The following is a 24,859-nucleotide window of genomic DNA, read 5'->3' on the forward strand; positions in this document are numbered from 1 at the left end:
GGCTGCACCAGTTCCAGCCCCAGCCCCAGCCCCACCCCCACCCCACCCCACCGTCCCCGCGGGTCTCCGTCTGGGGCTCCCTTGGCGTGCCTCAGGCAATCCCAGGGGGCTGCACCAGCTCCAGCCCCAGCCCCAGCCCCACCCCCACCCCACCCCACCCCCATCCTCGCCAGCGAACGCCCGAGCTCGCGCGCACCCGCGCGCACACACAGATATATGTGCACAGACGGTGCATGTATCTTGTTCAGTTATAATTTTGGTGGATATATGCCTGGGAGTGGGACTGCTGAATATGGTACTTCTAGTTTTAGTTCCTTTAGGAACCTCCATACTCTTTTCCATAGTGGCTCTACCAACTCACATTCCTACTAACGGTGGAGGCGAGTTCCCTTTTCTCCACATCCTCTCCAGCATTTGTTATCTACAGACTTTTCCATGAGGACCATTCTGACTAATGTGAAGTGGAACCTCGTTGTAGTTTGGAGTTGAGTCTGTCCAATCATGAGTGATGTGGAGCAAGATGACCTTTTTAAAATGCAGATGCAATTCTATCACCTCCCTGCTCCAACTGCTCTTGTATTTTCCCATCATAGTGAAGATATGACCAAATCCCTTCATTGCTTGGTCCCCCCTTTCTTCTCTGATTTCTTTTCACTGGAATGCCCTCTGCACTCTTTTGGTTCCATCCCATAGGGCATTTTTCATTTCTTGAATGTACTAAGGTTCCCTTGTCATGTAGCCTTCCAAGATGCTATTTTACCTGCCTGAAATTCTTCCTGCATCTCAACCCTGGTTGACATTGGTTCAACCTATGGATCTCAACTCAATTATTAGTCTGAAAAGCCTTCTCTGACACCCAGTTTTTGGTGAGGGAAGAGGCCCCTATAGAAGTTCTCAAAGTATCTGCCTGTTATTTATCATTAGTCAGTGAAAGAAGGAACTGTGTTTCTTCTTCTCTCAGCATTCTATTTCCAGAAACATATTGCATGCCTACTAGCTCATAGTAGGTGCTCAATATTTATTCAGTGTGTGAAAGACAGAAAAGTTCTGCGAAGCCTCAGCTTTTCACTTGGCTCAGCACTTTGGATCTCTTTGTATCTTTGTCAATTCAGTTCTTTTCTTTCTTCTGTTGATGTGCACACTATATTCAAGGGACGATCTAAGGCATGAAGACATATCAATAAATATAGGTTCTTGCTTTCCAGGAACTCATACATCAGATTTCTATAATTCAGGGTTTTTTTAAATTAATGCTCTAGAACAATGTGAACTTTTAGTATTATCCATTTTCATTTCAAAGAAAGATCATTTTACTTACATAGCAAAGGTGGAGACCTTCCAACTTTCAGTCCAATACTTATAACTTTACCATTTCAGGCAAGTCTTTTGGTTCCTTCTGGAGGTGTGCAGCTCTTCCAGAAATGTGAAGATCTTCCATAGTCCTCATGGAGTGGATTCCAGCAATATGCATTGTTAACCAGCATCACTGGTGATTCTGTTGCTACAGACTCAATGCAGTGGGCAGGGCCTGGACTGCCCACTGGGTCTGATGTGGAATAGAAAGAAGGGCTTACCCCCTCCACTGTTTCTAGCCCTGTGACTAGAAACGGTCCCCAAACAAAAATCAGACAAACAAGATTATCCCAGATCGTAGTCCATGAGATGAAGGAACTAAGCAGCTGGTTGAGATGGAGCCAAGGGGAAAGGTTGCTCTTTTTTTCTCCACCTCTACTCCTTTCTTCCTTGATGCCTTAGTGATTCATCGTGGAGATTTGAAATACAGTTCACAAGAGTCATATTTGTTGAATAAAGATTTTGCATTGAACCAACTCTAAAAAATGAAGAAAGTTTCACCTGCCACATGTTTCTTTTAAAAAGTCAATTGCTTTTCAACTCTGGGGTTTCTCCATTGCCTTGTTCAAGTAGCCTTAATCATAAAAATAAAATAAAACTAAATAAAGATTCAAATATACCAACAAAGGAAAGCTTCCGTTTCTTAAATCATCTTTCCACTTAGTAGAACACTAGCTCTTTTCTTTGTATTTTGACTAGGCAATTAGTTGTATTGTGGCTCAGATGGGAAGGCATCCACCTGCAGGAGACTCAGGTTTGATCCCTGGGTCGGGAAGATCCCCTGGAGAAAGAAATGGCAAACCACTCCAGTATTCTTGACTGGGAAATGCCACGGACAGAGGAGCCTGACCGGCCACAGTCCATGGGTAGCATAAAAGTTGGGCACAACTGAGCAACTAAGAACAGAAGTATTTCCAAGGACCACATTCAAGAGATTTGGAACTCTTGCTTGACTTCCTCATGTTGACCATGTTGACTAGGCAGCAGATAGCAGCTGATTCTTCTGTACAATTAACAAAGAATGTGTCATTCTGTTCTATACTTTTCTGTACTGCAGGAAGAGACTGTACAGAGCAGATGTCTGGACTTGTACAGGACTTTTGGTCCTTTAGAGGATTACAGTTGCACCATCAATGCTTGCCAGGGGTGGCAGGAAGGCGGCCCTGAAAGTTTGAGTCCAGACATGTCCAGTGTTTTAGGATATATCAGATGAGTAAGAATGCATTTACCCTTCACTATGTCTCCATAGAAAGTTGCTTTGGGTTTGGAGGTACACACACACACACACACACACACACACACCCTGCCGCTGAGACAGGTCAAGAGCTAGAAACCACAGGTAAGGGAGACGGAGAAAGAGGGAGAGAGAGACAGCAAGAGGACATGCAAGCTTCCCAACCCCCGGCCTCCACACCCTCCCCCCTCCACTCTGGGTATTCACTCGGCCCCAAGTCGACCCGACCTCACCCTCACCCACCGACACACTCACACACACTCTCACACACTCACCCTCTGGCCTGGGGATGGGGGCTGGGTCTCGCCTTAGGTAGCCAGGCCAAAGGGGACCTTTGAGACCTCGGCTTCAAGGAAGTCTTGGGGTCCCCACGGGTGACCGCCAGCCCCAGGGCACCGCGTCCAGCCGGGCCCGGCCCAAAGCCGACGCCCCCTCCCTTGGGGAAGCTGCTTCTTCCGCGTGACCTTCCTCTGAGGTGTGTCACGGGCTGTGCCAGTGTGTCTGTCTCAGATCCGATGCCATCCTCTCTCCCCTGTCTCCTGTTTGCTGTCTCTCTGTCACTCGCTCTGTGTCTCCCTCTGTCTCTGGCTCCGTGTGTGTGTGTGTGTGTGTGTGCGCGCACGCGCACGCGTCTGTCTGTCTGTCTATCTGTATCTCCCTCTCACAGTCCTGGAGTCTATCTCTGAACTTTCATCTCTTTCTGCCTCTGTCTCTCCTGACACCCGGCGGCCCGTCCGTTCCTCTGGCCCCGGCCTCTCACAGGTGCTATGGCTCTGGCTGATGAGGTTGCGACGGCGGGCTGTCAACTGTCTGTGTGTCTGTCCGTGTGCCTGCCTGTCGCTCGTCTGCTCTCGCAGGAAGGTTGTGTGCTTGTCCGGCGGCGTGGGGGAAAGGTGGGGGCCTCAGTAGGGCGAAGGGGCGGGGCTGAGGCACTCGGGTGGACCGCGCCTCCGTGGCTCCCGGTGGGTTTGGGCATCGGGCAGGTGTCGGGCAGGATGGGCGCTCAGGGCCCTGGCTGGGTTGCGCCTAGGCCCACAGGAGGCTCAGAGGCCCGAGGGCCGCGGGGGTCGGGCAGCGGCAGGGCCGAAAGCCAGAAACATCTGGGCCGCGTGGCCCTGGGCAGCGAACGGGATCGAGGGAGGCCCGGCTCGCCGAGCGCGGCTGGGCCTCGAGAGGCCCGGGATGGAGGGCGCCAAGACCTCCGCGCCCCTCAGCCCACCCCCCAGGCCCCCTGCGCACGCACGCCTGGCATGCCGCTGGGGGTCCCGGAAGCCCTCCGGGCTGCCGAACCTGGCCAGGCGTTTGCTGGCCGCGGGGTGGCAGTGTTCGGGGGCGTGGCGCCATTGGCCGGCGGAGTCTGGTCGCGGGTCGTTCGGCTCAAGTATAGCGCGCGCCCCCACGGTGAGGTGCGGCCTGCTGGCCCGACCGGCAGGTCAGAGCGAAAGGGAGGCACAGTGCAGGGCTCTTAGGGCGCCCGGCGGCAGCCGCCTCCTTCTAAGGCCATACCACCCTGAACGCGCCTGATCTCATCTGATCTCGAGGGCTCACATTTGATGGTGGTCTTGTCATCTCCTACCTCTTTCTCGTAAAGCTGGCAGCTGAGGGAATGAGGTAAGTGTAAAATTGAATAACAATAGACTGTGTGGAATCTGTGAATGTGGAGCTCTGTGAATCCGTAGGTCTAAGGAGAGACTGGCAGCTGCCGACGTGGAGTATCTGTCCCCATGACCACGTTTACGTCATCAAATGTGCCATTGACCGCCCTCCCCCCACCCCGGGTGGCAGGGACCCCCACGTGGCAGCCCCCAGGCTCGCTCTCTCTGGCTCATCCACCCTCTAGAAGTTTCCCCAGACCCTCAGTAGGAGTGGGCACTGCTGCGGGTGTGCGTTGTGTGTCCTCGTGCCCCATGTGACGTTGCACGACTAACCGCACTCTGTGTTTGCACCCTTCCTCCCGCGCTCATGGGACCAGGCAGCGTGGCAGGAATGCAGGGGCTGGATTCTGCTACAGTCAGGACTTGCTCCTGATGTGCTTTGGGGTGAGTACAGGCCGGCCTGGTCCTGCGGGGGCATGGAGCCCACGCCCCAGGGAGTGGAGGGTCAGTGGGTCTCTGGAGGTTAGCCTGGGAGAACCCTCACACCAGAGAACGTGACCTTGGCGCCCCACTGCCGCCGGAGTGGTCAGAGCATGGCCAAGGCCCCTCACATAGGGACGCATGGGTATCCCTCCCACAGCGGCAGTGCTGCCAGCCATGCCCTGCGTGCACGTTCTCGGAGGGAACAGGGCCCAGAGCGTCAGGGTTCACGAGGCTGCCCTGCCCTGGGCCTCTCCGTACGGAGGCCAGCATTTCACACGGAGGTGCACCGGCATCTGGGGCTCGGCTGCTGCTAAGGGGCCACCCTCCCTTGCAGGCGCTGCTCTGGGTAGGCCTCTGGTGGGTCTGGCCCTGGGGCCCAGCCCTGCTCGAGCAACTCTGAGGGCAGGAGGCTGTCTGCTCTGTCCTGTTCACATCTCAGCTAGAAAGCTGGATTGGGCTTTTGAGGTTTTTTTACCAGCAGCTTTTAGCTATATGTCAGAATAAAGTCAGCCACAGAGTTCTCTCCTTGATCTGCTTGGCCCTCCATGTTTCTCTGAATTCTCAAAGCAGCTGAAGCCCCAAATGGGGTGGGGGGGTGGGGGTGTCAGGAGGGGCAGGGGCTGGGGCACCAGCTGCCAACCCAGGACTGACTTTTCTGTGTGTGTTTCCAGTTTACCTGCACGAATTCTCCAGATGTTTATACAGCATCCAGTATACAACAAAGACTACATTTTGAACTCGATGGAATCTTTACTCTGTTAATACTTGTTACATGGACCCGAAGATATTACAGGGTTTTTAATTAGTGAAAAATTCATGAATACCATAGAGAAAATATTTTAGAATTTAATGTTTCTGATATTTATGTAAACTTATGACTTCATTTATATAATTCCTTCCTTTTTCTTGTATATTCAGGCTATGAATATCCTTTCAGATCAATTTCATGTTCTGATACCTGATTTCAGTCTTTCAAATGAATGTACTGTAGTGCTTGTCTGTATAAATCCTATGAACAAACACAGGGCTTTTGTAAATGATGCATTTATTGTAATTATTCTTGTTTAATTTTTCAATGTTAAGCCATGAGAGAAGGGGTTTTCCTGCGATTGTAAAATCATCATGACACGGTGTGCTTTATTATCCTTCCAGAATGTAACCAAGCTCTCCAACAATCACTCTGAAATAAGAAAACTTAATTTCAACCAGTTGTTGTTGGATGTTAACGACTGGCCTAAACTGTACTTTTTCTAGCAAGAAATGCTTTTTGTCCACAGCGTGAAGTGATTTAAAAGTACTGGGTGTTAAATGTGAGCTTCTAATGAAATTTGGGCTGAAAGGATACCTAGAAGAAGACTGAAAATCTCTCCTGTAACCCTGTCTCTGTGGACCTGGATCCCTCCTCTCTGGTGAGACTCTTTGGGGACCAATCTCGATGCCCTGCACCCGCTACAGAGCCATCGAGCTGGACAGTGAAGGTGCCACTTCCCAGACAGACAGGGTAGTGTAGCTCTGACAAAGGCCTTATTTTTATGGAAATCATCTTTTTACATGATTGTAAACATGTTTAAAGAATGGACCTAGGCGTACATTTTTAGATTGTGATGACATAGCCATTCTGGATTGTATAAGTAGCAAATGTAATTTTTACTTTTTCAGCGGCACATTAAAAAAGCCAGCAAGAGATGCGTTCAGGTCACAGTGTGATATTTATTATGCAGCTGGTATCTTGGTAGACAGAGACAGCATGTTTCTTTACATGTGGGTTCTGCCTTTAATTTACTTGTACAATTCATTGTTACCATTCTATTTTCCTATTAATCTTTTGTGAACTTCCCGAATATGTGACAAAGTATGTACAGTCTACTTTTGAACTATTTTTATCATAGTATTATTTATTGCTTTCTTTCAATAAAGTACTGAAGCAAAATTTCCCAGGGCCAATAAAGAGTGCCGAGGGTAAGCGGTACTCTCACTGAGAACAGACCAGAGCTGGTAATGGGAGCCCGTGTCATCACACGGACATTCTGTTAAGAGAAATGGACGGATGCAATGGAAAGGCCAGAAGGCGGAAGCATAGGTGTCCCTAGAGGACGACCGACGGTGTGTTCATGCCCTTGGCTCCGGAGACAAGAGGCTCCATCACTTCAGCATCTGCGGGGACAGGGCCCCTCTGCTGCTGAGGCGTGGGCAGCGGGCCGAGGGTGGGAACAAAGTTCAGGTGTCAAGGCTCGCCATTGGTCACAGCGTGGGGTGTCCGAGGGCAACCTTGACGGGGACCCAAATGATGCACCCTAGTCCAGCATCAGGTCCTCCCCCAGCATCAGACCCTAGTCCAGCATCAGACCCCAGTCCAGCGTCACGGCCCTAGGCCAGCATCAGGCCCTCCCCGACGCTCAAACCCTCCCCCCACCTCCGACCCTTCCCCAGTATCAGGCCCCCCACCTCCAGTATGAGGTGTGGCAGCCCTACTTGTCTGATACTCCTGAGCACACTCAGGCAGCCCCAGAGAAGCAGGACAATAGCTCTGGCAGGAGGTGCATCTTTAGGAATCACCTGCGGAGCAGCAGCAGTTGGGCTTTGTTTCAGATCAAGGAGAGACAAAGAAAAGGCACTTGTGCAGGAGGCAGTGGAGGCTGTGGGCACGTTCCCCCAGCTCTACTTCCTCCCCGTAGGGGCTTTGCTCTCCTGCTCTCTCACAGGCCCCAGGGTGGTGTCCTTCCAGATTCACGGTCTCCTTGATATCTCAAGCCCAAGTCCTGAGTTGTGTCCCAGTCCGGTGTGGCAGAGGGCTGGGAACACCCAAGCTCAAGGGCTGAAAGGATTCCAGGGGGACAGCTGGGCCCCAGCAAGTGGCAGGGCAGGGGATGAGGGTGGCCGCCTACAGAGGGCTCCGGAGCAGCACTGGAAGGAGAGCAGTGATGCCTTAGCTCACTCGGGGATGCTGCCCGGCCTGGCACTCAGAGATGTTACTGCCAGCAGCTCTGGGGATACAGGAAGCCTGGTGAGTGACACCACGCCACCCAGGCCGTGTGGTGGGCACTGCTGACCATGTCCTCGGTTTTCATTCTGGTTCCAACTGTCCCTCCAAGGGCTGATGGACTCCTCTTCCGAACGGCACAGACATTTTCTTTCTGTGGGTGAACGCATCCCTTGTTTCTGTTGGCGCTGTTGTCGCTCATCGTGTGTTTTCCTCTTTACAACCTGTGCTTGCTGCTCTTCCAGTTTAACTTAGGAGCAGCCCTCATTTTCTGCATTTCTAGTTGTCAGCATTCACTGGGGCTTTCCAGGTGGCGCTAGGGGTAAAGATCCTGCCTGCCAATGCAATAGATAATGAGAGATGTGGGTTCGATCCCTGGGTTGAGAAGATGCCCTGGAAGAGAGCATGGCAACCCACTCCAGTCTTCTTGCCTGGAGAATCCCATGGACAGAGGAGCTAGTGGGCTACAGTTCCTGGGGTCGCAGAGTCAGACACGACTGAAACAGGTTAGCACACACTCAGGTTTTAGTTCAGTCACTCAGTTGTGTCCGACTCTTGTCACTCCTTGGATTGCAGCACTCCAGGCTTTCCTGTCCTTCACTATCTCCTGGAGTTTGCTCCAACTCATGTCCATTGAATCATCATGCCATAGAGCCATCTCATTCCTGTTTCATCCACGAGAGAGGTGGCTGGGGCTCGGCAAAGTGTCTGGTCCCACTGGGTGGGTGTGAACCTGCCCTAACCGCTCCCTAACCAGGTGACTGTCACTTTGTCCTCTGTAAATCGGGAGGGGGCAGCACCTGCTTGGTAAGGGGCACACACAGCATCTGGTACATAATCAATGCACCATCCATCTCAGCATTGTATTTACTACTAATAGGGATAGCATTTAATAATCTGCTCCTTTTTCTCTCTTGTCACTAAACTGTGCTCCAGACCACATCTGCTTTACTTACCCCTGTAAATCCCACACCCAGCACAAACGAGACTCAACACATTTGTGGCTGAAGAGGCAGGAACATGCGCTGTCCTCAAGGAGAGGAAGCTGAGTGATATGGGGGCCTGATGATAACCCTGTCTGATGAGGGGACCCCAGGAGGACCTGTGTGGCTGTCGGGTGGGGTGGGGGGCATGAGCAGAACCCCTGATGAGCTCCTGGGGATGGGGAAGGTGGCAGGAAGGAGGGCGGGCTGTTCCTTGTGGGGTGTCCACAGATTGTACTTCACCCCTCACTGAGGAGCACTTAGGCCGTTTCCAAACACATGTCACTGTTAGGATGAAACAATCATTGCCCAGCTCCTACTCAATCAATTTCGTAGAATATGTTTCTAGCACTGGAGTACAATCATCTGCTTTATTCATTCCATGCTCCGTTCATCCACCCAGCCAGCCAGCCATCTGTTCATCCATCCACCACTCACTAATCAATCCATCCATCCACTCTTAATTCATCCATCCATCCAACCATCCACTCATTAACTCAGCCGATCATCTCAGACCCATTGAGAAGACAGACGCCTCCTCCACTCCTGCTCCCAGGAGGACCCCCAGCGTGATTGACAGGAGCCTCGTGGGGACGACAGGGGAGACACAGAAGGGAGATGCCTGCAGGCCCTCCTCCCTCTGAACGGTGAAGCACCCACCTGGTCCTAACGCCTCCTTGCTGGGGTGTTCAGGCCGGCCCTTTTCCTTCTTGCGAAACAAGCGGCTGATGGAGGACTTGATGCCCTTCTTCTTTGGGGCTTTGTGCAGCGAGCCCTGGCTGCTGGTGCTGCTGCTGGGGTTATTCCCGGGGCTGTCCTGAGAGCCTGTGGAGCTTCGGGGAGAGAAAACGACCTTTAACTGGCACCCCTGTGCAAACACACACCCCTCCATAAGAGCTACTGATAGAAACGGGCACCCAGAAACACCCGTGCCTCAACCTCGCAGCTGACAGTTGGAGTCTCCTTCACCAACCAGACTCCACACGAGCAATGCAGGCCCCCGGTGTCAGACAACCACACCGGGAAGCTGAGATTCTCTGCCTCGAGCTCTCCCGAGAGGAGGGCTTGACTTCAGGACAGCTGGTGCAGAGGGCGCTCTGACCCTCCCTTAGGGTCGCTGCTCAGCAGGTGACGACGCTCCAGGAGAAGACGAGCTCCCCTGCTCTGGGTAGTTCCCCCCGCCTCCCACAGGGTAACCGTCCCCGGCCGTGGCAGGAGAGCGACGATCACCGTGCAGGGCTGCTGGTCAGGTGACCACACGTGCCCCCCATCGAGTGCTGCCTGGCTCAGGACGGGAGCTTAGCAAGTGGTGGTCTGAATGAGGACAGTGTCAGTCACAGGAGGGGACAGGGTCTCCTGAGAGGAGACCCCTGCAGAAAAGGGAGGGACCCTCAAGAGCGAACCCGAGAGGCATGGGGCCGTCACTGTCAGGAACGTGCCCTCTACCCAGAGCAGGAAGAAAGCTCCCACAGGAGTCAATCTGTAGAGATGGACATTTTCTAAAATCACTGAGGTCACTGAGCTCTTCTTCCCCAGCACCTGAAGTTCACCACTAAACACAGGCACCGAACTCAGTGGTATTCCTTTAAAATCATCCTTGCAACTCTTTCAAGACAAGAGGTGCAGGGCTCCTGAAACTGACGATGCACACACAGGTCACTTACTTGTGGGCGTCCCTGAGGTCCTCATGGGTGGCTGTGCGCAGCGCCCCCGTGCGCAGGCGGCCCATCCGAAGCGACCGTGGCCAGGCGAGTGTCGAGGTTTCACATTTGATGGCGGTCTTGTCATCTCCTACCTCTTCCCGTATAGCTGGCAGCTGAGGGAGTGAGGTAAGTGTCAAATTGGCTAACAATAGACTGTTCTGAAAAAGGCAATCACACAGGCTTTACATTATAACCAGAAACTTATTTGAAGATCTATTAGCTATGCTTTCCCCCAAGTACAAAAAAACCCTTGTTATAGCTTAATGCCATCTTAAAGGACTGTCTTGTTCAAAAAAAGCGAGGCTATGGGGCAACGAGAGCATCTGACTGAGTGCAGAGACCCCGGACGGGAGCCTCCCTGCAGCCGGCCTCGGCCCTCCCTGGAATCCAGCGACCAGACGGCCCTGCGGGGCAGGACAGCAGAGCGATGCTGTCACCCTGAATCCTGCACGGCATGAACTGCCCTGATGAAAGGACTGTGCTCATCGCCAGATGCTGCTCAGAAGCACCACAGCCAGAGTACAAAACCTCTCAGCAAAGCCGTCCAGACCTTTCTGTTTGAAGGAGAAAAAGACACAGCTTGTGCCACCATCCAAGATCATTTGTAGTGATGATGCAGGTTACTGGAACCCATGACAACAAGAGAAACACAGAAAAGGTACCTAACCCCTCCACGCGAACACCATGTGCCTGGATCGTATTTCTCGGTAACATACAGACTGGGGACTACCCACTGAAGTACTTACACGCAGTTCGAGTGTCATTCGCTCACAGTGGTTTCCATAAGGCACCCCCAGGTCTTCACTAAGAGATGATCTTGTATCACCCTAGAGCGGTGGGAAGTTCAAAAGGGAGGAGACATATGGGTACCTATGGCTGATTCATGTTGAGGTTTGACAGAAAAGAAAATTCTGTAAAGCAATTATCTTTCAGTTAAAAAATAAACTAATTTAAAAAAAAAAAAAGAAGAAGAAGATGATATCTCTTGGACTCCCAGCGTTTCCGCTGGTCCTGGGTGTGAGGAAAGGAAAGACAGTGTGGGAACAGATTAACCCTGCAGGGTCCAAACAGGTCTCACTGATACATTTCGGTGTGTGGTTAAACCAGGGGAGGTTTTAGGAAACATGCATGGCATGTATTGTTATAAAAAATGAGTGCATTGTTTTGACCAACTAACCTGTGCTTTTTTGGTGGGATTCTGTAAAGAATACTGATCCCGTGCAGCCCCACAGGAGCTTGGTGACAACAAAGTAACTTAGTGCAAAATACAGCTGAACTCATTTAAGAGCAGCTGGATAAACTGGGCTCCCTCCCCTGAGCTCTAACAAGAACCCTCAGACAACAGAAGGCTACAAAGGCTAGAAATTTTCCACATGGAACTGAACACGGATCAATCTCAAATTCAAGTTAAAATAAGCATTTATAAAAATCAGAAAATAACAACGAACAGAGCAGGGAAGTGACACGCCTGGGTTGACTATGGACTCAGTGGAGACAAACACCTGCCTCAGAGTCAGGGCCCAGGCCAGCCCCTTCCCCCGGGCCTCCTCCTGAGAAAGGCCTCTGGGTCTGCGCCTGGCTGCCCTCCCCCAGGATGGGAGCTGCCCCACTGGTGCCACATGTGGCTAGGAAGGGCAGTGCCGTGTCCTCGCTGAACAGGAGGGCAAAGCAGGCCACAGAGCAGGCGAGCAGCACACCCAGGTCACCAACCCCAGGGGGACAGCGCTGGTCTGCTGTGCTCAGCAGAAGGTCTCCTGTGCACTGAGCTGCCTGAACTGGAGCACGGCCACCCCAGTCCTGCGGGAAGGCCCAGGAGTGCTCGGTCAACGGGCTGGGAGCAGGAGAGGGACAAGGAAGGCCAGCCCTTGGGGCACTGGACTCCAACAACAGGGGCTCATCCAAGTGACCCGAGGGGAGAGGCAGAGAGCTCCCTCCTGATGCTCCCTCCATCAGGGATGCCGTGATGGACACGAGAGCCTCTGGAGGAAAGCGGGCTGGACAGCACCATGGTTAAGTGTCCAGGCTCTGATCAGACCAGTCCACACCGCGCTGCTGGGTGTGAGAGCCTGGGCAGTGTGCCCGGCCTCGCTAAGCCTCAGTGTCTATGTCTGCTGAATGGGGATAGCAGCAGCCTGGACCTCACCTGGGGATGAGATGACAGACTTGGAAAGCACGTGCCCGGCACACAGAGTCTCCTGCACACTGCTACCCACCATCATTAAATTGGCTTCCCGCAAATCTAACATCTATGGCTCTGATTCAGTCATTTCTTACATGAAAACACTAAGCAGAAATTCCATGGTGGTCCAAAGGTTAAGACTTGGCACTTTCACTGCCGGGACACTGGTCTGATCCCTGCTTGGGGAACTAAGATCCCATAAGCTGTGCAGCATGGCCAAAAACATAAGTATAGAAACTTTTAAAAATAATAAATAATACTATGTCTATTATAAACAAGCATGAGATGATCAGAAGGCAAACAAGTGGGAGAAAGGCACACTGTTACAACTGTCCCAACGAATGACCTATTTCCAACAGAACCATCACCACATTTTAAGTGATGGGTGAGTTTCATTACTTCCATTAAAACATCAATTATTCAGCAAGACATAACCACACAGTGTTCATTCATGTTAAACGATAAGGACTCTTCAATACTTCACAGAGAAACAAAGGCCTGCTAAATTAGTAAACAGTCTACCTTTCGACGCTGCTTCCTTAAATCACTAGGCTGATAGATGCATGCAAAGAAATGAAGAGAAATCAGATTCTTTGCGACTTTGAAGCTAAAATTTCAAGAATCCGTAGAGGCAAATACAGTAAAGCAAAAATGATGGCAAACATGTAAGTGACATGCAGATTTAGAGAACATGTGACTGGAAACAGAACATTTTTTTTGACCACAGAAGTTAAATAAGCTATTCGAGATTTACTAGAGAAACACTATAAATTATTACTCAAGAAGATACCATTCTATTACAACATCATGATTTATTAAAGCATAGCATTCTGTGCAACAAAGGGCCTTAACAGGTGTCTATTCTCAGCCAAATTTCTCTATAAGTTCGTTTATCTTAATCAAAAACATGTTATACTTTAAATTAGTAATTTAACTGATGAGGAAGTTACCATAATATCTATTTTAACACTGAACAAATCTAACCACCTTTTGGACATTAATGTAAAATCCTGACACAGAATTTGATTTAAAACTTCTCACAATAAATTCATTAAAGCAAGTTCCCTGTGAAAATATGTAAGAATGAAAGCTAGCATAATAGCAGGTGCAGTCTTTACATTAACCATAGAAGATACTTTTTTAACGAGTCTAATAGAGACATTAACTGTGCAAAAGCTGATGAGATTTACAGTCTTAAATACAAGCACCAACACAGAAAGGATATTGTGTCAGTTCAGTTCAGTTGCTCAGTCATGTCTGACTCTTTGTGACCCCATGAATCGCAGCATGCCAGGACCCCCTGTCCATCACCAACTCTTGGAGTTCACCCAAACTCATGTCCATTGAGTTGGTGATGCCATCCAGCCATCTCATCCTCTGTCCTCCCCTTCTCCTCCTTCCCCCAATTCCTCCCAGTATGAGTCTTTTCCAATGTGTCAACTCTTCACTTGAGGTGGCCAAAGTGCTGGAGTTTCAGCTTTAGCATCAGTCCTTCCAATGAACACCCAGGACCGATCTCCTTTAGAATGGACTGGTTGGACCTCCTTGCAGTCCAAGGGACTCACTCTCAAGAGTCTTCTCCAACACCACAGCTCAAAAGCATCAATTCTTTGATGCTCAGCTTTCTTCACAGTCCAACTTTCATATCCATACATGACAACTGGAAAAACCACAGCCTTGACTAGATGGACGTTTGTTGGCAAAGTAATGTCTCTGCTTTTGAATACGCTATCTATGTTGGTCATAACTTTGCTTCCAATGAGTAAGCGCCTTTTAATTTCATGGCTGCAGTCACCATCTGCAGTGATTTTGGAGCCCCAAAAAATAAAGTCTGACACTGTTTCCCCATCTATTTCCTATGAAGTGATGGGACCAGATACCATGATCTTAGTTTTCTGAATGGTGAGCTTTAAGCCAACTTTTTCACTCTCCTCTTTCACTTTCATCAAGAGGCTTTCTAGTTCCTCTCACTTTCTGCCTTAAGGGTGATGTCATCTGCATATCTAAAAGTCCATTAATTCTACACTTAAAAGGATCATTTCTTCATGTAAGCACAATCTCATTTATGAATTACACATGATATGTAGTTTAGGATCCATCTACATATATTATGCTTATAACTGCGTGCTGCTGCTGCTAAATCCCTTCAGTCGTGTCCGACTCTGTGCAACCCCATGGACTGCAGCCTACCAGGTTCCTCTGTCCATGGGATTTTCCAGGCAAGAGTACTGGAGTGGGTTGCCACTGCCTTCTCCTGTAACTGCACAGTGATACACCAATTCAACTTACTGCTATGGGGGAAAAACACCATTTAATGACACATGAAGACAAAGCACAAACCCGACTAAGGGGACACACGCTGTGGACCACAGAACGGCTATGACCAGAGCAAGTGAGGAGACGGGGGACGGGAGATGGATGGGTAAACTACAGCCTCGGGGGCTGGGGGGGATCTGGATTCATGATGACTAAGCAGACAACAGGATGAGAGAGGGAATCAAAACCAATGATGAAAGCAGACACACTGTCAGAGAACTCCAACAGCAAGGAAAACATACAGAACTGTTTTTTTCCAAATATTTGGAAAGAAATCAAGCATGAAACCACAGAGAAATCATCAAAGAATTTTAAATATCAACTAATTAGCCAATGATGCCAATTATAAAAACAGTGTCAAAAGACCACAAAATGGACTGGTTACCACTTCACAGGCCGCTAAAATGATTCACGGTTAATTTAATTATAAGCTGACTAACAATGCAGCTAACATGAAATGGGTGGTAACAGAAAAAAGAGACAATACAAGTCCAGTTACAAAGCAGAATGTTGTACACGTGATTTCATGGGGTAAACAGCAATACACTCACAACACCTAAGCTAAACACACAAGAAAGCTGGAACATGTGCTTTAGAGCCGCACACTCTGTCACCAAAAGCCCTAGGTCGTCATCCCAGTTTTAGACTCAGAAAACTGAGGCAGCCCGACGTCTTCCCTGCGGCCCTGGGGCCCTGGGCTTTTAACCTGGTTTCACATGCAGAGCTGGACTGAGCGCATGGCCAGGTCCATCAGCAAGCAGACCAGTGTAGATTCTTGGTTTTGTTCCCACCGCATGCCCTGCACCCTGCAGCCAGGCATCCCCAATGGAGAATGTGCTGTACGGCTTTCCCATGCCATGAGAGCTGCCTATGGCTACTTTCAGGAAGCTGTCTGCTCCCTGAGAACAGAAACTTCCCTGCAGCTGCTGTGCCCAGCACAGGCCAGGCCCAACGTTACAGAGGCAGGCTCTGGCTGAGTTCATGATGACGTGCTAAGTAGTGGTCCAAATATCAAGACTAATTTGTTGCTGTGCCATTGTGGAATGATTAAAGACTAGGCGGTTTAAAAACTTTTAGACCTCTGAGCGTAGCAAATGTACCTGATTTTCTTCTGGGTATAAAGAGAAAAAACAAAAAACAAAAAAAAAAAACAGCGTGCTGGGGGAGGGATGCGGCAGGGAGGAGGCAGACACATACCAGAGTCATGATGCCCAGCTGGTCTCCCTCCTGTGCCAGGCTGTGCCGCCTCGTTCTGGGCTTGGGCAGGGGCGGGCAGGAGCCAGCATGCGAGGAAGTGGGAAGCAGGTTGAGGGAGCTCACTGATTTAAAACGACGGAGGCTGCCTAAGCTCCCCCTGTCCTCCCTGCTCTCAGTCTCCTCGGCCCGCTGCTCCGTGTTCTCCTTCTCTTCTTCGATCAACCTAAAATAGAATAAAATACGTCACCTGCCTTTGTCAGCAGAGGAACCTATCTGGACAATAAATTTGGGCTGGCATTCTGTGTCATGATTAGCAAATTCCAGAAACAGTTGCTCAATGAACATCTCAGCCAAAAGGTTCTACGTTTCCTCTTTTGAATATTCTCAAACTTAGAATAACTTAGCGTTGAGTCTTACAAACTGGCCCTGATCATTCACGCTTGATTTCACTTATTTACTCTAACATTCTGAAGGGGCCCTGGTGGCCACTCTCTTTCCTGTGAAGAGATACCTCAAGTTGACATCCCTTACCTCCCCTGCTCTCAGGGCAGAGATGCACGTCAGTGCCTCAAGTCTTTTCCACTGGGAATCAGGAACTCTGTATAATCAAAACAGCAATTCACAAACAAGCTGCAGTTTCTAAACACAAGTCTCCAGACCAGATGAAGTGCTGAGTTGATCTTTTTTTTTTTTTTTTTTAAGGTTGTATATATACAGACGCATCACTTGATGAGGTTCTCCACCAGCTTTGTGTGAGTTCCTGGATTCATGTCAATGTGCTGCATTAACCTAGAATTCACAGTTTCTGCTCTTCTCCCCTAATGTGTGGTGGATGTTTTTATATAGCAGTTTAAATACACGATTATGCAAATAAAATGACTTTCAAATTAAAATACAAGATTCTTACAGGAAGTAAACTCTCCAGCTTCACTTCTACTCATACATCTGGAAAGTTTTTCACTGTTGATAACAAGTTGATGGACAGAATTGACCATTTACATCAAGTCAACTTGTCGCATAAGGAAAAATCACTTTTACCTGACAACTTGCTGTAAAAATAAAAATATTAATATATAACCGTTCCATACTTCCTGCAGGGACGTGGAAAGACCATCTTTCTGAGCTCATCTGTGCTCAAACACGGCCCACAAAGCTGTCTGTCTTGGCGTCAAATGGGCAGGCGACACCACCTGCATTTGCTGGTTGTCCCATTCACCCCCTGCCTTTCCCCCGGAGCATCCCGCTCGGCCGACAGGAACGGGCACCTCGGCCTGGGCTGACGTGATGAGAACAGTCTGAGCAGCAGCTCTGCCTGGTCCTGTGCAGGGTCACCGGCCTGCGGCCACTCTGAACATGGACTCGGGACACGGGCATAGCTGTGCGGGTGTGGCACCAGGCAGGCCTCGGGGCCCCCAGCCACCTGGCTGCACCCAGACCCAAGGCCCCCCGCTCACCACGAGGCAGGCCTTTGGATTCTATCCTGTTTTGAAAATTGTTATAACTGCCAAGACGGTGTCTAAAGAAAACTTCTTAAATATACTGATGAGATGAGAAAAACTCAAACACACGTCCTTGGACCACTGTCTTACAACAAGCCAATCTTCACACTGCATTAAGTTAAAAAGGAAAATGCAGATCTGAGTGGGAATTTGCCAAGCGCAAAACCCCAGCTTTCACCAGGTGGCTTTTCACCAGAACATGGGGGCCTCTGAGGGACACAGGAGGGTCCACGGGCCACAGGGGACACCGCCTCGGTACCTCACTCACCTTGTGGCTCAGAGCTGAGGGGGGACACCCCACAACGCCCCCCCCCGCCCCCACAGAGTGCTGAAACCACACCACGGACAGAATGCCCTGGCTGACCGAGCTCTGTAATCAAGGGCCATCTCAAAACTGAAAATTCTTGAAGCAGACCTGAGGTCAGGTTTCTTACTATGGAACACTCAGACATCCCTAGGAGAAGACAGCTCCTCAGAGAAACCGAGTTTCTGGGGAGCTGAGTTCAGGATCACTCACCGGATCTCTTCGTTGATGGCGTCCAGCTGCTCCTGCATCATCACGGTCAGAGTCTTGGCATCAGCCTGCCTGCCGGGCGACAGCTGAGTGGCCGAGCTGAAGAGGGTGACCCTGTCGCCCTCGTCGTCAGACACGCCCTCGTCACTCTCAAATGCCTGGGCCACGTCGGCCAGCATGCTGGCTTTCTGCGTGCGCTCCCAGTCCTGCTCCTTCGGGGTCTGCACCTGGGCATGAGAGGACCACGTCTCATCAGCGACATTCAGGGCAGCTCAAGTCTATCAGGAACTGAACCCAATTTTACATGGAAGCCCTGACTCTGGATAAATGGACCATGCTCATGAGACACTGCCATCTCTTAAGCGAACAGGACTCAAGAAACAGGCAGGGGGAGAATCCAGTTCCTAGATGGCCTGGTGACACTCAGGTCTCAGCGTGGACGGCAGGCAATCCTATGAGGTTATTCACAAGGGTGGGCTGATGGAGTCAGAGACAGAAACTGAAAATTACAAAAATACATCCATGCCTCCATCAGCCAGGCTGGAGGAAAATAAGAAAAAAGAACCCTTCAGCTCGGCAGCCGCTGGGTCCCTATCAGCGGTCATCACTGGTACCAGTTCACCAGAGTGTGCCGTCCTCGCAGGCTCCCAGTCCTCCGTTTCCCAGGCTGGTCTGAACACCCACAGAGAGGCGCAAGCAGGGGCAGCCAGGAGACGGGAGGGCCAGCCCCTCCGTGGCTCTCCTCTCGGGACACAGGCCCTCGGGCTGTTCTGGGGGATGGCTCCTCGCACCGCAAGGGTGGCTCTGTCATCAGAGACACATGGGATAGTGCCAGCGGGGCCCCGTGCCGCCCTCCCGCTCTCACACCTCACACCCTTCTCTCGGAAAACGTCCCCCCTGCCACACTGTCACCCAGGTCCTGCCTTCTTTCCCAGACAGGACCTCAAAGGAACTGAGGGGCAGCCTCGAGGTGCTGGCTTGCTGGCTCCCTGCCCCTGTGTCCAGTGCCCTAGCCTCCTGTCTTCATCACGACCCTGCCCCAGGGCTGGGCTACCCCATTTGCTGGCTCCGGGACCGCCTGCCATCATTCCTCCTCTGCTCCAGCAAACCAGCTGCCTATGGGTTCACCCCCATCAGCCCGGTCGGCATGTCCTCTCCCTTCTCTCGCCTTCCAATCACACAAGGGGAACCAGCAGATTCCTCCTCCAGGGCTCCCTGCAGCGCCGACTGCGGGTCTCTGAAAGCTCCTTGGGAGTGGCCTCTATGGTCCCCCTCCCCGCCAGGTCTCCACTTCTCTGCCAGCAGGCAGTGAGCCCCGCCCTGCAGGGCAATTCCCCAGGGGCTCGAGGAACCCGAGTTACCAAGCCCCTTCCTTTCCTTGCCCTCCCCCACGCCACCCCCTGCCCCCAGCATGTTTCTCCCTGGGCTCCACGCCTTGCCCTCCCTGCGGTTATTCCTCAGTCCCTTGCGCCCCTTCTCAACCTTGGAATGCAGGATGCCCCACAGCCCTACCCTTGCACCCCATCTCTCTCCACCGGCACCCGCCTGGTGACTTTACTGTGCTCGTGCCTTTAAATGCCATCTGTATGCCCACGACCCGAAGTCCACCCTGAGCTGAATGAGTTTTCTCCCGCATGCAGGCCGGAACACTCAGCTGTTCTCCTGACACGTCCCCGGGACACCCAATGGGCTCGTCCACCTCAACAGGGCTGAGGCCCGGCTTAGCTCCCCGCCCCAGCCGCCCTCCTCACCTCAGGAAACAGCCTCTGGCCTCGAGCTGCTCAGGCCTGAGCCCAGGCTCCTCCCTGATGTGGCCTACTCTCTCCCTTGTCCCCGCTGGTTGACATGACCCTTTTTCTATCTCCGAGTGGCTACTTCTCTTCCTGCCTCTGGGTCTCTGGTTCAAGGTCACCCTCCTGGTGTCACCTCACTGGCCACCCTGTTTACACACGATCATCCCCTCCTCCTTGGACAACTCAGGCACTCTGGTCTCCTTTCCCTGCTCATTACTGTTCAACAGGCTGCATGGGTTTAAAAAGGGGTCCACAAATTCTTCCATCCTCCTCCCTTCAAGAGGCAGAAGGGGCAACTCCTGCTCAGCCCCTGAGCGAGGCAGGACTTCGCAGCTCACTCTCGCAAACAGAAGTGAAGGTGTGCGGCCTTGAGACCAGGGCGTGAAAGGCCCCGGGCTAAACCCCGCACTCTCGCTCTCAGAGGGTGTTCCGAGGAGCGCCAGGCCATGGGAAAGCCACACAGCAGGGACCTCGGCCTGTCCCCAGCAGCCAGGTGAGTCTGAAAGCCTGCCATCCAGCCTTGGGGGGCCTTCCCGTGTCTGTGCCCTCAGGAGGCCCTGAATCAGGCCCGCCTGCTACCATGCACAGGCACTGGGGACTGTGAGCTGCTCCCTGGGAAGTCACTAAGCTTTGCAATGATTCGTTATGTAGCAGTGGATAAAGGACACACATCGTTTTTAATTCACTGCTGGAGTCCTACTTTTGACCATGTCTGGCCCAAACTAACTGCTCACTGAATGTGGAAGCTCAAAACACAGACATGTATGAACAAATACATGGCATGAATGAGGTGAAAAGATAAAGGCACTTAAACTCCCAATGAGAATTCTTCTCACTATAAGCTGATGGATTGTGTATCCATTTACTCGTAGGACGATTTCAAAACTGTGCTAATTAGTACCATGCTGGGCCTCACAGTAGGCCACAAATAATCAAAATTGGTTAAGGAAAAAAAGCATGCCTTCAAAGTAAACTCTTAGCCAGAAAAAGGAAAATGGGGAGACGTAAAGCAATCTATCAGCGCTTTGTTCCAAACCCACCTCAGGACCACAGTGTGAGGGGGCAGGTGCCTCACAAGGTGCCCACCAGGGATGGGAAGGGGGCGGCGGGGTCCTTGCCTCGGATGGCTCATCGTGCAGCGCTGCCAGCCGGCCTTTCTGGGGGCACCGCAGCGCCGCCCCGTTGCCCAAGGAGTCTGCTGGCCGGTCCGCCACAGGGAACCTGAGGTCCGGGGCGCTGCCCAAGTGGGGTCGGCTGAAACACACGGGGAAGAAGAGTGCTGTTAGAAGAAAAGAGAGCTCACTCTGTCAGACGAGCCAAAGCCTGTCCATTTGGAAGATCGGCAATTTCACAGCAAAAGGGCCCCCGGGAGGGCACTGCCCTCCTGGCTCCAATAGCAACAGGCCGCCCGCTGCTCTGCAGACACTCAGGGCTCATCCCCAGCAGCTGGAAAACTCCCGTATGTGGGGAAGGCAGTGCTGCCGCGAGGGTGTGGAGCTGACTAGGACAGGATCGGCTGTCTGGGGTTGGGGCGTGCAGGGTCCCCCTGGAGCCTGCTCTCAAGTTCCAGGGCAGGGCGTGCACCTGCTTTGCTTTCCCCTTGGCACCCCACCTCCCCTTTGGCCCACGCCTGCTCTGACCTCCCTTTCCCACGGGAAGTCTGTGGATCACAATCACCGGTCTGCCTGGAACACTGTCTGCACCGCTCTCAGTGCTTTTAAAGGCGCCTCAGACAACCCGCAGCAGAAAAGCCTCGGACCCACAGCTCGGAGCTGAGCACCATTGGTGTCTCCCATTAAAGCAGAGGTGAGCGTGTCACCAGAGTCTGGGCTGAACAAGCCCCAGCACAGATGCTCAGGCCCTGAGCACTAAGGCCTGGGCCTGCAGGTGCCAGGAGCTCACTCAGCAGGGGCCTGCTGGGAGGCAGGGCAGCCCCGCCTTGACTGTGAGCCGCCTGTACTGCAGGAACGCCCGGGCTCTGCTCAGTCTTGTCTCTGGGACGAGGGTGGTGCCTTCATGTGCAGAAGTCCCTAAACCCAGGAGACAGGGCCTTCCTCTGAGGACAGGACACCCCATATGTCTGCAGAGTGGCCAGGGCCAACCACCAGCTCAGCCTGCTCGGGGTCACAGGCTGCTCTGCTCGACGGTTTTGCGAACACTGTGCTGCACAGGAGATGGAAATCTGGAATCTCCTGGAGCCACACCTGTCTTCCCTCCCATCTCCCCTCCCTCCTGACAGAACTGTTCCCTTCTCTGCTCCACTTCCACCCAAGTGCCTGGGGCTAGAGCACACTTGAGAACTGAGTGGGGGGTACGACACAGTCCCGCTGTGGACTGGGGACCCTCGAGGGTCCTCTGAGGGCCACAGAGGCCTCCGGGTTGGGTCAATCCCCAACCATCACCTCCCAGTCGCCTCGCGGGGTGCAACCTCCATCTCTCTCCCCCTCCTCACCCGAAGCTCTTTCCTCCGGGAGAAATGTCTCAGAGACAAGGTGACCAATTCCTCTGGGAGGTCCCACCAAATACGCCGTGCCTGCCCTGCCTGTGAGCCAGTTTTCAGTCCCCACTCCCTCCCTCCTGAGGCAGCACAGTGCCCCCCACCCAGCCCACACTGCCCACAAGCCCCACTCTGAGGCCCCACCTGTGCTGCTAAGTCACTGCTGTGACCCCTCCAGAGCTGCCTCCTGGAGACACCCCTCCCTTGCACCAGCCGCTGTGGCCCACTGTCTTCAGAGCACAGCGGCTCCTCCTGCCCCGCGGCTGCTTCCTCTTCTCGTCTCTCACTCTCACTGACACACACGGGACTGGTGACCAGGCCCCAGGCTTCTCCATCTGAAGCCCCCAATTGTGTCAGGCCTCGGTTCCTGGCACCAGGTCCCTCCTCATTACCCAAAAACCCCCAAGAGGAGGAGGCCGTGTCCACCTCCTCTTCCTCCACTGTCTACGCAGTCCTCCTCACACTCACCTCGTCCACCCTGGGAGCAGGGGTTCCCCACCTCTGACAGCCCCAGCCCCTCACCCTGGAGGAGCTCTGCCACCAAGTCCGGCCACGTCCCCTCCTGTTCTGTAGGGCACATGCTCTCCTTGAACTCCACCCACCATGGTTTCAGACACAGGACCAGTTTCTGGCTCTGCCTTTGTCTCAAATGACATCTCCTTTTCTCTAGAAGAAAGCTGGGTGGGGGCTCTGGACTGCGAGGATCCCCTAAGCACTCAAACACAGAAATATGCGTATGGGCTCCAAACTGTCTCCTAAGTCAGGATTCAAGCAGTAGTCCATTTCCTACAGATGAATGAATGTCACCAGTAAGCACTTAATAACCTTTGCTAAAGTTTATCTCTCACTTGTGACCATTTTCCGTGAAGAAGACAAAGAAACATTTAAATACTTAATAAGAATTACCGCCCCTATAACAACGAGGAAGAAAAAATCAGGATGCTCAGTAATCTGCTCTCCTCATTCACAAGCCAGGTGATTCCTCCCACCGCAGTCAAAAGACTACAGGTCATTAACCTTCTGCGACTCTTCAGAAACGTCAGCGTCACAGTCTGTCAGGCCCCTCAGATGAATACGCCCAAATACCAACTGGTCGGCCCCCTACTTCCAAACCTCTGCTGTGGTTTTGAGTGTTGTCAATCCTGTGACGACCACTCCGTGGTACCAAGTTTGACCCTAAGGAACGATGCTTGTCTCTTCCCTCTCGCTGGCCACGAAGCTACAGGCTCCTTGAGGTGCGACCATGAGCAACACCCAGTCATACTGTCCACACACCAGACAGGCCCTTGTCACACTCCACAGCGCTGAGGGGAGCTGCCCGGGGGAGCAGCCTACCTGTGGTGGAAGGGAGCCCCTCGCAGTCTCGTCTGGTCCACTTCGGCTCTCAGGGTTTCCAGGTTTAGAATCAGCTGGTCCTAGGAAACAGTAAATGACACAGCCTGCACCACTTGCTTTCTGGATGTAAAGTGACTTGCACCAAAATGTGCAGAACAGGTTACATCAGTAGGTATCCACTCCCAACATTGTAATTCTGAGAAAATGTTCTCTAAGAGTCCCTAGCAAATAGAAACACTCAGAACAATATTAACCCTTATAAACCATAATGAGGAGGAAGTTCCATCTCAGGTGTAGAAAAGGTTTCTCTGGAGGAAACATGGCAAGCCATTAACAACGATGAAGTCTGTAGAGAGAAGCTAGACTTCAGGCGGGGGTTTCGGGTCAGGGGGACACGACTCACTCTATTGCCCTCCCTCCTCTCACTGCTTTAAACTGTCTCCATGGAGCTCACCTGCATTCCTCACATTCATTCCTCTACAGCCCACTTCACTTGCTCATGGGGTAAAACAAGTCAAACGGGCCAAGTTTGTGAGTCACTCAACTCAACCTGGAAGCTCTGTGCTGTCGGCCACGGCAGTCACTTGCCTCGTGCAGCCCCTGAGTACGTGAGACAGGCTGGTGCAAAGCCCGATGTGGAAATCACACAGAGGATTTCAAGACTCATGGTGAAAGAACGACGTCGAGTAGCCCGTTGGTTTTTAGGAAATTTTAGATTGTGTAGGTGGCTCGTATTATCTTTCTGACGCACAGCACAGTCCACGTGAATGGCTCACGCTTTGTCTGAGCTTTTTGGTGATGCCTGAAAGGACTACTCAGAATTCTGAACCACACACAACAGCCACACACTCTAAATCCATCTATAATGCAAACACATTCAGTGTTCAAAACCAGAAGTGCTATACGTGTTATAGCAGTGGATTAGCCATAAGGAAAATGGAACTCGACTTCTGCTAAGCATCTGCTCAAACTCATGTCCACTGAGTTGGTGATGCCGTCCAACCATCTCATCCTCTGTCATCCACTCTCTTCCTGACTTCAATCTTTCCCAGCATCAGGGTCTTTTCCAATATGAAAATTCATATTAAAAAACTGGAAATAATTACCTCAAGCAATTTTTATATGCAATAACAAAGTTGCCAAGTCTGTGTTTTGTAAGATGAGCATCAATTTCAAGGTTTAAAAAGCTGTTTTAGGA

General features: G+C 51.7%; 1 protein-coding gene across 11 annotated transcripts in view; it reads right to left on the bottom strand.

Moving 5' to 3' along the window:
• Positions 1-24,859, bottom strand: part of LOC109578038 (liprin-alpha-1-like) — a 392,515-nt gene that overhangs the window by 219,806 nt on the left and 147,850 nt on the right. For 8 of the 11 annotated variants that reach the window (XR_011565626.1, XM_070785522.1, XM_070785526.1 and 5 more), the window contains 7 exons: positions 23,662-23,741; positions 20,870-21,083; positions 18,040-18,263; positions 16,024-16,246; positions 11,078-11,158; positions 10,293-10,444; positions 9,289-9,461 (listed from right to left, as the gene is read on the bottom strand). Coding sequence is in view for 10 of the 11 variants with exons in the window: in XM_070785522.1 (XP_070641623.1) it covers positions 9,289-9,461; positions 10,293-10,444; positions 11,078-11,158; positions 16,024-16,246; positions 18,040-18,263; positions 20,870-21,083; positions 23,662-23,741 (1,147 nt within the window). In the remaining variant the exon portion in view is untranslated. Of the gene's footprint in view, positions 1-5,724; positions 5,846-7,089; positions 7,981-9,288; positions 9,462-10,292; positions 10,445-11,077; positions 11,159-16,023; positions 16,247-18,039; positions 18,264-20,869; positions 21,084-23,661; positions 23,742-24,859 lie in introns of those variants that run through there. The other 3 variants (XM_070785528.1, XM_070785527.1, XM_070785523.1) reach the window with 3 other exon arrangements.

The sequence above is a fragment of the Bos indicus genome, unplaced genomic scaffold (genome assembly GCF_029378745.1).
Source record: "Bos indicus isolate NIAB-ARS_2022 breed Sahiwal x Tharparkar unplaced genomic scaffold, NIAB-ARS_B.indTharparkar_mat_pri_1.0 scaffold_70, whole genome shotgun sequence".
Lineage (NCBI taxonomy): Eukaryota > Metazoa > Chordata > Mammalia > Artiodactyla > Bovidae > Bos > Bos indicus.